The 13650-nt window shown below is 38.3% G+C and overlaps 1 protein-coding gene across 2 annotated transcripts in view; it reads left to right on the top strand.

Moving 5' to 3' along the window:
• Nucleotides 1-13650, top strand: part of NMT2 (N-myristoyltransferase 2) — a 29143-nt gene extending 15493 nt beyond the window's left edge. For both annotated transcript variants that reach the window (XM_040547293.1, XM_040547294.1), the window contains 9 exons: nucleotides 810-928; nucleotides 1033-1124; nucleotides 1231-1347; nucleotides 2039-2209; nucleotides 4119-4227; nucleotides 7881-8051; nucleotides 10063-10230; nucleotides 12648-12785; nucleotides 12991-13650. In XM_040547293.1, the coding sequence (XP_040403227.1) occupies nucleotides 810-928; nucleotides 1033-1124; nucleotides 1231-1347; nucleotides 2039-2209; nucleotides 4119-4227; nucleotides 7881-8051; nucleotides 10063-10230; nucleotides 12648-12785; nucleotides 12991-13011 (1106 nt within the window). In that variant the 3' untranslated portion in view covers nucleotides 13012-13650. The remainder of the gene's footprint in view (nucleotides 1-809; nucleotides 929-1032; nucleotides 1125-1230; nucleotides 1348-2038; nucleotides 2210-4118; nucleotides 4228-7880; nucleotides 8052-10062; nucleotides 10231-12647; nucleotides 12786-12990) is intronic.

Below are 13650 nucleotides of genomic sequence, written 5' to 3' on the forward strand. Positions count from 1 at the left end.
GATCCTTTGGTATATAATATTAGGTCAAGTCTGCCATGTAGTGGCAGTAGCACTTGGGTGGTTGATACTTCCAGGATTTGTGTAATGATGACCTTCCAAACTGGACAGTGGGCCATAACTGTTTGTCAGGACTGGGCATCACTTGGGATAAGTACGTACTGTGTTTGGCAGGTGCTGCTCCGAGGAAGAAGAGCAGTTTCTGTTTACAGCTAGTTGTTATATACTGAATCGCTAGAGTTGTAAATTAAGGGAAGAGGAGAAAGCACACTTTCATGTATGATTTCAGGAATAAATTTAATATTTCTCCAGCATCCCTTAAAAGCCCTGCCTTTGCTGTGTTGCTGCTCCTGAGTAGTACTATTGAGCTCGGGTCTGTTCAAGTCAGCTGAAAACAGGATCCAAGCCATAGTCTGTTAGCTGTCGGTACAACACATTTCTCTTGATGAGACTGGGGATTTCATAGCTGGTTAAGTGCTGTGCGTGTGCTGATAAATTGGCACCCTGTGTTATGAAATACTGGGCATCAGTTGAGGTAGAGTAGTTCTGTACCTGGCTACAGATATTCTGATGAAGTAGTGCTTAGTCTGAATGCAATCTTTAAGAACTGAGAAGTAACGTAAGCTAATAATACAATTTTTTAAGGATTTTTAAAAGCTTCATGTTCCTGTCACATAATTCTGAGAAAAGATATGATGTGAGTTAAATACATTTTTTGAGAACTGATTGGGAAGCTAGCAGTGTAACTATTTTTTGTTTTTTTCTTTCTTTGTTTCTTTTTCTCCCCTCTTGCTTTCCTCCTTCCTGAAAAGATGAAGTTATAACTTCACATGGTGCAATCGAACCAGATAAGGACAATGTCCGTCTAGAGCCATATTCTTTGCCACAGGGTTTTATGTGGGACACGTTGGATCTTAGCAATGCTGAAGTTGTAAGTAAAACAATTTTATATGTACCTTAAAGTCACTGAAGTATATTCTCACTGATGTGTGTGGATAAATCTTTTGATTTTTTTCTTCCTACGTGTGTTTTCAGCTAAAGGAATTATACACACTGTTAAATGAGAATTACGTAGAAGATGATGATAATATGTTTAGGTTTGATTATTCACCTGAATTTCTTCTGTGGTGAGTAGAAAGTTCCATACTCTGTTCTGGCTTGAGTGTAAAGAAGATTGTTTTTATTACATCTTCTTAGGCAGTAATTTGTAATTATTTCTGTCATCAATTCTAGGGCGCTACGTCCTCCGGGCTGGTTACCCCAATGGCACTGTGGTGTTAGAGTGTCTTCAAACAAAAAACTGGTAGGATTCATAAGTGCCATCCCTGCAAATATTCGTATTTATGACAGGTAAAATGCACCATTACTTTTTTTTATTTGTAAAAGAATAACACCATGAAACAAAGCTTAAAATGGCATCCATTGCCGTGGAGAACTTGCAGAGAGAAAGAGGCTCACTGACCATAGAGAGAAAGAAAAATTTTTTGCATATAGCAGAGATTTTTAATTGGGGTTGTGGGGTCTTTTTTTGGTTTGTTTGTTTGCTTATTTTCCAAAAGCTTGTGGCATCCTTACAGTGAAAACGAGCAATAAATATTTAAGGAATTTTCTTACTGATGGATGATACAGATGAATTTTCTATGCCATTTTATTTATTTAAAGGGTACCTAGTCAGCTGACCCTCCTTGGCCAGATAGTCATATGCTGACAATCATGAAGTATTATGATACCACTTAGCATGTTCTTGGATGTCTTTCAGGATCTTAGGTAATTGGTTAAGTCTTGATAAAGCTCTGAAAGCGGAGTATCACAAACACCTTAGACACTGCTTGCATATTGTATGGTTTGCCACCAATGTCACAGTATCATAGATTAGTATTTGCTGCAGATGTAGTTTGTCACAGGCTGATATATTTTTACCTCAAGTCCTTCTGTTACAACATGGAAAACTTAAATTATGCATTTAAAAATATGCAATATGCAGGGGCAGTTGTTTGTTACTGGTTTTTTATTTTTTTTCACTATTTAATCTCTTTTTTAGTGTGAAGAAAATGGTAGAAATCAATTTTCTGTGTGTCCATAAGAAACTGAGATCTAAACGGGTAGCACCTGTACTGATTCGGGAAATAACCAGAAGAGTAAACCTGGAAGGAATTTTTCAGGCTGTTTACACTGCTGGAGTGGTACTCCCCAAACCTGTGGCTACTTGCAGGTAACCTAGGTGATGTTCATAATAACGTTGGTTCCCGTAGCAGTCATTTTTAAGAGCATTCTGTGTAATTGGCTATTGTGGTGGTTTCACAACGGTAGGTAGCTCAGCTCCGCCACGCTACCCTCTTGTTCCCCCTCCTCGAAAGGACAAGGGGAGAAAATATGATTTAAAAAGCTTGTGGGTTGAGATGAGGACAGGGAGATCGCTCACCAATTATTGTTGTGGGCAAAAGACTCAGCACAAGGGAGATTAATGTAATTTATGGCTTACTGGTAGCAGACTAGAGCAGTGAGAACTGAAGGCAAACTGAAAATACCTTTTCTTCCACCCACCCTCTTCTCTCCACGGGCTGCAGGTCCGGCCCGGGGCCTGCTCCTGCGGGGGCTCTCCATGGGCCGCAGCCTCCTCCAGGCCACATCCACCTGCTCCACCGGGGGCTCCTCCACGGGCTGCAGCGTGGAGATCTGCTCCATGTGGGACCCATGGGCTGCAGGGGGACAGCCTGCTCCGCCAGGGGCCTCTCCACAGGCCACAGGGGAACTGCTGCTGCCTGCCTGGAGCCCCTCCTGCCCTCCTTCTGCACTGGCCTTGGGGTCTGCAGGGCTGGTTCTCACTCCATTCTTCCAGCTGCTGTTGCACAGCAGTTTTTTTTTCCTTTCTTAAATCTGCTCTCACGGAGGTGCAACCAACATTGCTCACTGGCTCAGCTTTAGCCAGTGGCAGGTCCTTTTTGGAGCTCTGGCCCTTATCTAGCATGGGGCAGCTTCTGGGCTTCTCTAATAAAGGCCACCACTGCAGCTCCTCAGTACCAAAACCTTGCCACATGAACCACTTATAAGAGCATAAAATTAAAAGAAATCAAATGCTGTGGAGTTGAATCTAACCTAAAAGCCCAAGTGCATGTGAGGTTTCCTTGGTTTCTTTTTTTCCCTCAGTGCCTTGGATAAAACATCTTCTCAGACTAAAATCTAATTTTGGGTTTGTTTATTGTACCTCAAATAGATTAATAGACACCTCTGTTGACCTTCTGGTGGAAGCCATGCTAGCAATGGCAGCATTGTATACCTGTGTTTTTCAAGTGGCCTGCTTCCCAGCTGGGACACTTCCCTGTTGACCTGGTTGCTTGCCAAAGATGGCAGAGGGTTTCTGGGAATTGTATGATTTTCTTTTTTGAAGTGCTTTCGTCTTTCCTGGAGAAAGGAGGACTTGATCGGCATTTGATAAAGATGGGAAGACTGTCATGTGAAAAGCGTTGTATGTAACGAAGTATAATTTCATTTGCTTGGAGTGGATTTTATTTGTGCAGGGAGAAGTTCAGTTTCAGCAGTATCCTTCTGAAAACAGTGTGCTCATTTATGAACCTTTTGATTTGAAATGATTTATGAGCCTTTTGATTTGAAATTGTGTTTGTATGTAGCAACACCAAAGATCCTACAAGTTTCTGTAGGTAAGGACGGATAAAAAGCCATGCTGTGCTAGAGTAACCAGGGATGTGCTGTTGCACAATGATCTCCTAGAAGAGGCCCTTCAACAAGCTACTTAGAGACACAAGCAGAGAGGGATCTGTCTGTTAAGAAAATAAATGTTATGATGTAAGTATGGTGAGATTGTCAGGGCTGTGGCAGGTACTGAAATGTTTAGCCCTGTGTTTACTTGTTCCATAATTTGCTTGGATCCAAAATACAGTGATTGTAGGCTTGTTTAAAAGCTATTGCTTAAATGTAGCTTTCCCTTTTTTAGTTTGTTTTGTTTTTGGTGGGGTTTGTTTGCTCAAGCCTCTTACAGACATTGGTACAGGCTTGCTAGGAAACAAATCCAGAGAGGAGGAGCAGTGCAAGAAATTAAAGAAATGGATACAAGTAAATCTGACACTTAAAACACTACCTAATCTCATGAATTTTATTTCCAGGTATTGGCATCGGTCACTGAATCCCAGAAAATTGGTGGAGGTGAAATTTTCACATTTGAGTAGAAACATGACTCTACAAAGAACAATGAAGCTCTACAGACTTCCTGATGTAAGCAGTTTGTCTTCTAGAGAATCCCCACAGTTATTGTGAGGCTCGAAATAACCTTCCATCTGTTTCTGACAGTGCAGGCTTTGGTGTGGAAAGGCAGGCAGTGTATGCAGGGCATAGGAAAATCCGGTCTTTTTCACCAACCAGAAATAAGGGCCACACTAGACAGAAGAGACTATTGCTGGAAGTGTGGGTTTGTGTATAGAGAAAATATAAATGGCTCAAAAGCCTTTAGAAAAGTAAATAAATTCAGAAACCTTGACTTCATTAATGTGTGAGATCGAGGTGAAGATGCATAAGATTATTCTAAGTGTGATTAATCTGACAGAAAATTACTGGAGTAGAAAATTAACAGCTCATGTCTTAAAATTCTTGGAAAAGTCTGTTCAAAAGTTGGTTGAGTACAGTGGAATTGGTTGATTTTTCTTTTTTTCTTCAAGCTTTTTCTTGTATGTCAGAGAACATTGTTCTTCTGCAATGAGTAGGCTCAGCAAAAGCTGCCTCAGAATGTTGTGTACTGTTATTTGCATGGTCAGGCCAAAAAAAATGTTCTGGCATAGCAAGGTTAGTTAAAAATATTTTTTCCATGTTTGCAGCTAATAGCTAGGCTGGCTAAAAGCCTTAGGATGCATTTTCTTGACAGGGCAAGACACTGTAAGTAGTCTGAGATGCACTATCAAAAAATCTCATTGCTGTAACAGGCTATAGAAGGTAGTCTAAGCTATATGATTGAAAGCAATTTCTTTGCTTGTAAATGCAGCCTTTCTCTTTGGAGGGATTGCAGGCTGTCCTTTGGACCAGTGCCACATCAGTAAACCTTTTTATGTAAACAAACCCTCCCTTTGGGCTAAAAAAAAAAAAATACTTTTTTTTATAATGTACTTTGTAATGATTTATCTGACTTTGGGGAATTATTTCTGTTGGTTATACTTAACGTGATGCTGCAGGCTTTGTTGTTTCTGGTACATCTGAGTAACACTTTAAGCACTCCTTAGTGTAAAGCCCCTGCCATGTCTTGCTCTCAACATCTGCCGTCAGTGAGACTTGTTTCCTGTGCTGCCTGCGTGCTCCCTGTGCCTGCACATACAGCTTCTCCCTTGTGTGCAAGGCAGCAGTTTTCAGAGCTTAAGCATTAATAACCAAATTAATTAGGTTTTAATCTTGGAGAACTAAATATAGGTTTCATCAAATCTGAAGACATTTTTAAAGTCCAGTGGACAATTTCAAATATAGGCTTCACTGGCAAGTCCAGTACTGTTTCTCAGGGAAACAGTGCAGGACAAGAATAATTTAAAGAATAGGATAAGGATCTTACTTATGGAACAAAAAAGTGTAACTACAGAGAGTCATTAGAAACCAGAGCAGTTGTACCTTGATCATCTTCCTTTAGCGTAAAACCCAAATTGCAACAGAAAAACAAATTATGGAAAACTAAGAATACGCTATTATTCAGAAAATACAGCTCTTATATATTATAGAGAGATGTCCAAATAGAAAATAGGTGCTTTGAAAATCAACTTTAAAACAAGTGCCTTAGGACTCTGTGCACCTCAGTTGTTTACACCTTTGTTTATTTTTAGATGGGCCTTGGGAGATTCTTCCATGGAAAATAAAGATATAATCTTTTTGCTAATGTCTTCTGTTTAGTTTTTGTGCTTTAATTTTTTTGGAGTTCCTTTTTCAGTGGAAAGGTTTAAGTGCTTTTGTGAATATTTATCCTCGGTTTTAGGCTGTTATTAGTTATGTCAGACAAACTGGTTCGTTCAGGCCAAACTGTCCTAAAACAAAAGCTTTTTGAATCCTTTACCACCACCTTAATATCCCTCAGCACCAAACACTGTTTCTGGCATTCTGACCTCTTTTCATAGAGTCCTTGGAATATCATTGCCACTGGGAGCTCATCTCCCTTTAAGAGGAATTAATCAATCTTAATCATGCAAACAGTATGAACTGAATAGGTTTTCAGAAATAATAAAGGAAGTGCAGTAATTACGTTAGTAAAATATCACCCTCGCTGAAGGCTGTGTTTCTGTATGTATCTATAGATATATTAGTTTAAAAAAAAACGTGGGGAGGGTTTAAGTCTTTAATCTCTTGAACAGAGAGGGGGATAAAATTTGGATGGGTTTAGAATAAGGGCAGGAACGTGGTGTCTTTGTATGTCTTTTCCTGACTGAGCTTCTGAGCTAGGATACTCAGATGGGTACGTGCCCTGTGCAGCTTGGTGTGTGGAGTGGAGAAACAAAATTTAGCCCAGTTCTGTGCACTCTTCTTCACTTCTGGGACTACAAATAATCATTTAGGTGTGGCCATTCTGAGTGTTGCTGGGGAATAAAGATGTTCCAGCCCAGCTGCTTTTCCTTCTTTTGTGCTCCTGTATATAGCTGTAGAAGAGAGAGAAAGGTTCGAAGGGAACAAATTAATGTTTCATATTGTCATTCGTAGGGAGGTTATGAACAAAATTCAGCATAGGAAGAGTCATGCTGGCAAATCAAGTGAATACCCTTAAGGATTCAGGGCATTTAAAATACTAGAAGATGTGCTGTTGTGGATCCAAACCGTAGTCCCAGGCTGTGCAGGAAAGGAGGAAAATTAGACCCAGCACACGGAGGTGGCAAAATGTGCCTTGATTTTTCATCTGGCAGCTGAATTCCAGAGTGTGTGAATAAAGACCTCCCCCAGAATATCTCCCATGGAGCAGGGCATAATCAGTTACACTAATTTCAGGCTTCCAGTAATCAAGCCACTACCTGGCTGCTCTTGCAATTGACTTTGCTGTGATTAATGTGGTACATGCCCAAGTATGTGGCTCAGATGAAGCAGGATAAATGAGCTCTGAAAGAAAATGAGCCTTCTCTCCCTCCAAGGAAATACTCAGGAAAGCTAATAAAAATTGGGGAGAAAACTTTAGCCACCTCTGTTTGTTTAAACCTTAATTTCATAGTATTGGAAAGCTTTTTTTTTTTTCCCCTCTTCTGATGTTTACAGTCAAGTGAACTGCAGTATTTGTTGAAATACAGTAACTTTTATAATTTCAGAAAGCTTGAAGTTACGAGGAGCTTTCTTGTTAGCATAACTGCAGTTGAGTCTGTATAGAAACTTGAGTTGGCAAGTGAGTTTGCAAGCATTAAGAACAGGTGGAATTTTGTGTTAAAAGATTTCTAATTAAACATTATCAGTTGACTTTGGTTTATAGCTTGACTAATTTTTGTAAACTTGAATTAGAAGTGTTCTTGTCTTCATATTAGCTTCTGATATGCAAATTGCTTTGTTTTGTTTCTGTATCTGGGCTCTAGGTAGCTTAGAAGAAGGTAAGTAGTAAAGACTGACCTGCAAAAAAAAAAAAAAAAAAAAAAATGTATGAAGTCTAGGCTGTTGGCAGTAGCATCTCCTTCTCTGGAGAAATGAAGTTGTTTCAATAATGGAATATAAAGATTGAAGTGCCCCAGACTGTCTCAATAATTAGAAGAGGGGGAATTCTGATTGAAAGCAGTTTGTAAAATAGTGTAATGAATTAGGTGGCTGGGGTAAAGTAGGCTAATAATGAATGCATTATAGCAAGTGGAATGACTCTGCAACCTATTTCTAGCCCTTGCTGTGTGTGCAATTTTCCTTTCAACATCTTAACGTTTATTTTTCTTTGTTACAATAAGGCCACAAAGACTTCAGGTTTGAGACCAATGGAACAAAAAGATACTAAAGCAGTACAAGAATTAATCAACACTTACTTGAAGCAGTTTAATCTTGCTCCTGTAATGGATGAAGAAGAGGTGGCCCACTGGTTCCTGCCTCGGGATCATATTATTGACACTTTTGTAGTAGAGGTAAAGCACACACTAACTACCTCAGGAATGTAAACATGAATGCCATTTGTGAAAGTTCACATCAGCATCAAGTTTATAAAATGCTGACAGAATGAAAAACATGCTGTAGTTGGGATTTGCTGTCACGATTCCAAATTTTGTTCTTTGTATTGCATTCTCGTAGTGAGAAAATGCTTGTTTGGATGTGATAAACCGCAGCTCTCTTATAACAGGATATTTTATAGAAGAATTTTCAAATCTCAAAATAGCACTGTCTTGTAAGGTTCTTTGCTGTAATATTTCCATGTTTTAAAAACAATCTTCTCACACCTTGCATGTCCCCCCTGCTCACCTTTGCTTCTCTGGAGATGTGACATGGTAGTAAGTAACGGTCTTCAAATCTGCTTTTCTAAAAACAAACAAACAAACAAAAAAAAATTGAACGACTGATGAAAGGATTTGATTTGAATTCAGTATCATTCCCTAAGCTGTTGGATAAGTTTCTGCCATATTCTTTAAAAACAGTTTTTAGGGGCACCTGCTAGTTTGTGGGAATTGTGTGTTGTTTTTTTTATTATAGTCTGATTCAGTAAAATATTTTTTTCTACTTCCTCTGCAGTGGACCTAATGTACAATGGAATCTTCCATAGTCTAACTTAATTTATTGCCTCTCTCCTTCCCACCTTCCCCTTCTTTTCCCCAGCTGGAAAAAGAAAGTTGGGGTTGGTTTTTGTCTTCTGTGAATTCAAGCCCAGAAACCTACAGAAGAGTCTACAAGCACCAGAATTGAGCTGAGGGATGGGACAATTTCATTTTGACAGCACCATTTTAACTGAACAAGACAGCGCCTACTTGTTTGTTTTACATAGTCTCAAGCTAATTTTTGCTCTACCACATGTAGGTTTGTTAGTGCTTAAAGCCTTTTTAATACTTATGTGACTTGGAGAAATTACTGACAATTTTTTAAACCTTTTTTGTAGTGTGCAGAGCTAAAACATTTGTTTTGCAAGAAGTTCAAAATTTTGATTCCACACATCACCTTATATTATTAGACCCAATTCCTGCATTTAATATTTTCATCGTCCTTAGTGAATTTAGTGAGTGACTTAGTAACTTTTTTTACTTGTTGTTACTTCATCTCTACTATAGAACCTACACCTACTCCAAGACAATTGCTTTTTTGCATGTGATGTGTTCAGTTCTTTTATTTTTTACTGTATAAGTACTATCAACTTATCCATCTGAGGCCCTTCATTGGGCTCAAAAGAGTGAGCACAAGAACAAGGAAAAAAAGTATTTGTGTTGCCTTCTCGTCTTGGAGGGATCATGAGACCAAATCAGAATGGGAAGAGTGAAAATCTGGGTAGCTTTTTTGTGCTCAGCATGTCAGCCATAACCAATGTGATAACTGCTTCCCTTAGGAAAGTTTCTGTAGATTTTTGTATAAGTACCATTTTTGATGATTACTGGTCTTATTAGAATTTCAGTGTTATTTAGTACCGTTGTCTGGCAAATGGATTGGGTGTGTTGATTAATAATCACCAGAGCTGATCTAAATATGCTTTGTATACAAGCAGAGTGTTTTTTTTTCTATTTTTAGAAAGGTGAGAAAATGAATGCTCAATGTGAACTTTGTCAGGTGAAAAAAATCTTTTTAAAATATGTTCAGTTGGAAGAATTTTTCTTAAAGTATGCTTTGTTATCTTTGTTTCCCAAGCTTATCCTGCTATAAACAAACTTAAATTCTTTGACAATTGGTTGTCAAAATGCTATTAGTGTAATAGACCAGAAAAATCTAAATATTTGTTTCCTTTTCTGAATTGACCACTTCAGGCTTCAGTCTCACTTTGACATATATATACATCCTTGTCACAAATTCAGTTTCTTCAATTCTTAGGCAAGATCACCTGTTATTCTGTAATAGTTATGGTGTGCAAAACTGCTGCATTTATTACTTACTTTCTCTAGAACCTCTGTGGTAGCCTAACCAATAACTGAGTGGTTATTTATTAATTGACTTTTTTTTTTGTAGGGCTCAAATGGTATTTTAACAGACTTCCTGAGTTTCTACACGTTACCTTCAACGGTGATGCACCATCCTGTTCATAAAAGCCTGAAAGCTGCCTATTCCTTTTACAATATTCATACAGAGACCCCCCTCTTGGACTTAATGAATGATGCACTCATAATAGCTAAGTTGGTAAGTATTTTTTCTTCTACTTCTAAGAATACTTTCATGAAAGAAGTAATGGCAAGGTAAGAAGTGACAGTAATTCATACATTGCATTGCATTCTGTTTTGTTTTACTGTCTACAGCAGAGTGTATTTGATGAGACTTACATACAATATATATTGAAATATAAGACGCTGTGTTTGGTTTTCCTCTTTACTTTGAGCGATGTTAGTGAATGACAAGTGCGTGATGATGAAAACATTTGTAATAGCTTGAACTGTTTACATATCCAACAGCACGCTGGCAACCATATTCACTCAGTACCAGAAGAATGGAAAGTATCACTAAAATATTTTCCCTTTGAGTTAATAAGTTCTATTAAAACCATTAAGTAAACTGTCTTGTTACTAACTGCTGGCTGTAAAGTTAAATAGACAACATCATGTTTTAATTTTTAAGCACTGCTTTGTGTGTGGAATAACATGGAGACGTGACTTAGTTAAATGGAAGGGAAGAGACTATAAGAGTCCCTACGTAGGAATTGTAAGGGTTTAGTGCTGTCTGACTAGAAGCTAATGCTCAGCCCGTAATCATCAGGCTTTCATGGGGGTGTGGTACAGACACCATGGCAATGTAGTCGGTGGTTCAGGGCTGTGCAGGTGTTGCACGTCCCAGCACCTCCTCCCCATCCCACAGGAGAGAGGTGAGCAAGATGCTGGGTGGGTGTTTGGCTTTTGGCTGGGGTTAACCTACCACAAACCATTGTACGCTGTTATATCCAAAGAGTGTATTCTGAGGATAGAAATTCAACTCAGTAAATTGTTTTCAAGTTGCGTGTCAGTTGAATGTTGAGGTTTTTTTATTTTCTTATTACAGTATATAAAGCTAGCTTAGAACTAAGTCTGGTAAAATCTTAGTAATTATTGGGCAAAGTGCCTGACCTCTAAAGTGAAATCCCAAATTTGGAGCTATGCACTTACACTCCATGTATACTGCATGGAGAGAGTGGTATGATGATCCCCTCCAAACCCTATTTTGTGGTCAAAGCTGACACTGTTTCAAGGTGCAGGACAGTTCACTTTTGAGTGCTATACTGGCCTGGCAGAGGGGTGCAGCAAGTACCTTTGAACAGCAACTTCTTACACCTCCCGGAAAAGAGTAACCTGAGCCTAACATGCTGATGTTCAGATAGTGAGTTAAAGCTAAGTCAGCAAAATTTAACATTTATTTGAATTTTCAGTGCTTAATTGCAAAGCTTCATCAGTGTGTCTGTACGTACAGTGTATCTGTGTTCTCCCCTGCTTCTCTTCTTCTCTACTGAGATTTCTGCTACTGTCAATGGCTAACTTGGACTATTAAAAAATTTGCTTCTTTAGATGCCAACTGTCAGATCCTTGCCACCTTGTCTTGTTTTGCATGCTTTTCACAGCCCATTTAACTTAGCATCAGTGCACAGGATGATCTTTGTGTAAGGAACCTTACTAAATTCACTGTTTATGTTTTGTGACTTTTAAATAATCCTAAACTGATGAAAATCCCATTTTTTGTAACACAGGGTGCTTATTGAAAAAAAAAAGTCTAATTTTTATACAGAGCAAAGAACGTTCTCGTGCTTAAGTAACTAAGCATTACTGTTTTGTAACTCTATTATTTTTGTGTTAGAATGTAGAAAGTCCTGCTGGTGCTCTGCTTTCATGATGTTAAGACTCCAAGTTCCTAGGTCAGACTGCCTTGCAGTTAACAATGGCAAGTGAATGGACCGTTATATCCAGGCCCCCAGGCAAATTCAGCTGTTCATACATGATGGCTGTCACTGTGATGGCTTAACTGGCCTTATTTTTAAGTTGCTTTTTAAGAGTTGAGAGTGAGTCGGGGTTTGATATGTTTGTGTTGCAGCACAATACGCTGTGCTACAACTAACTCAGCAATGTGGCTGCATGCAAAGAAGAGCAAATTGGCTCTTTCAGAATAGTGAATTTGGGAGGTAGAAGAAAAGTTGGCAGAGTGCATGAATAAGGGAGGGAGCGTGACGTGTCAGGTTTGAGTTCTAAAGGAAATACCATTTCAGAAAAGGATTAAAGTACAAAAATGTTTACCAATAACAAGTACAAATGACTGAAAGCCGCCATAAGCTGTACCTATGCAGCCTCATCTGGAGTAGGACCTGTGTGTCAAAGCCCTGTATGTGACAGGGTGTAAAAAATGCATGTCCATAAAGATAAAATAAAGGGGGGTGTTTGAGGGACTCTTCAGACCTTTCACCTTGGGAAAATTTCTTTGTATGTGTATCTAATTAAATGGAAAGATTTGTTCCCGTATCTTTTTTCTTTTCTACTTAATTAGATTAGTCCCTTGGATATTGTTATGCCACTGTGGAAAGTATTATTTGTGTGTCATTTGAAACTTCAAAAGTAAAATGTTAAAAAATGTTTTGCTATTGCCAGAAAGGATTTGATGTGTTCAATGCACTAGACTTAATGGAAAACAAGACATTCCTGGAAAAACTCAAGTTTGGGATTGGAGATGGAAATTTGCAGTATTATTTGTACAACTGGAGGTGTCCTGGCATGGAATCTGAAAAGGTAAGGGACTCTTTTAAAAAAAAAAAAAAAAAATCTGAACTTTGTTAGGTATAATAATGCTTTAATCTATCCTGGCCAAAATGGGAGGAATTTTTTTTTAAGATGCATTTAAGATCTGTGATTCAGGTGCAGAAAACCAGAAATTAATGTTTAGATTTATTGCTCTACTTGAACTAAAAAAACTACATTTTTCTTCTTCCTTTAGGTTGGTCTTGTATTACAATGAGGACACGTGTTTCTAGAACTCTGAGGTCATCATTTGCGTTAATTTGATCTCCATAACTCTTGGAATGATATTGTTCAAGAGGAGTAAAAGCACAACGTCAGTGATACTGAATAGTCCATTAAACCTGAGCAATGAAGAAATCCACATGTGACCAAATTTATGCATTTTCAGATAAATCAGAAGGTCCTTGAAACTCTTTTTATTGTCCATGAAAAGAATAAAAGCACATTCATTTAAGTTTCAAAGCTTAGCTTGCACCTTGATGAGAAGAAGGTATTTTTTTTCCACTCTGTAGAAAAGACTGTTTTGTACAAACTGAACTTCAGTGGTGGATTAGGGTACAAAAATATTTGCTATTATGTGGATGAACTGCTGCATTTCTATTTATTAAGTGGTGGTGTATGTTTGTCAGTGTAACAGAATGAAGGATACAAACTTGAGTATCTTTGCTATATTTACTTCACATGGATATCATCATTTGGGGAAAAATCATGAAGTTATGATACGTTTGTAGCTCTATGAAAGTCCTGGATGTTTTTTGTAACTGGAGCAGTATGACAGTGTACTGGTTTAACTAGTGCATTTGTTTCTCCATAAGCAACGCTGCCAAATCAATAAAAATACAGATTTGTACTTTGA

Source organism: Cygnus olor, chromosome 2 (genome assembly GCF_009769625.2).
Source record: "Cygnus olor isolate bCygOlo1 chromosome 2, bCygOlo1.pri.v2, whole genome shotgun sequence".
NCBI lineage: Eukaryota > Metazoa > Chordata > Aves > Anseriformes > Anatidae > Cygnus > Cygnus olor.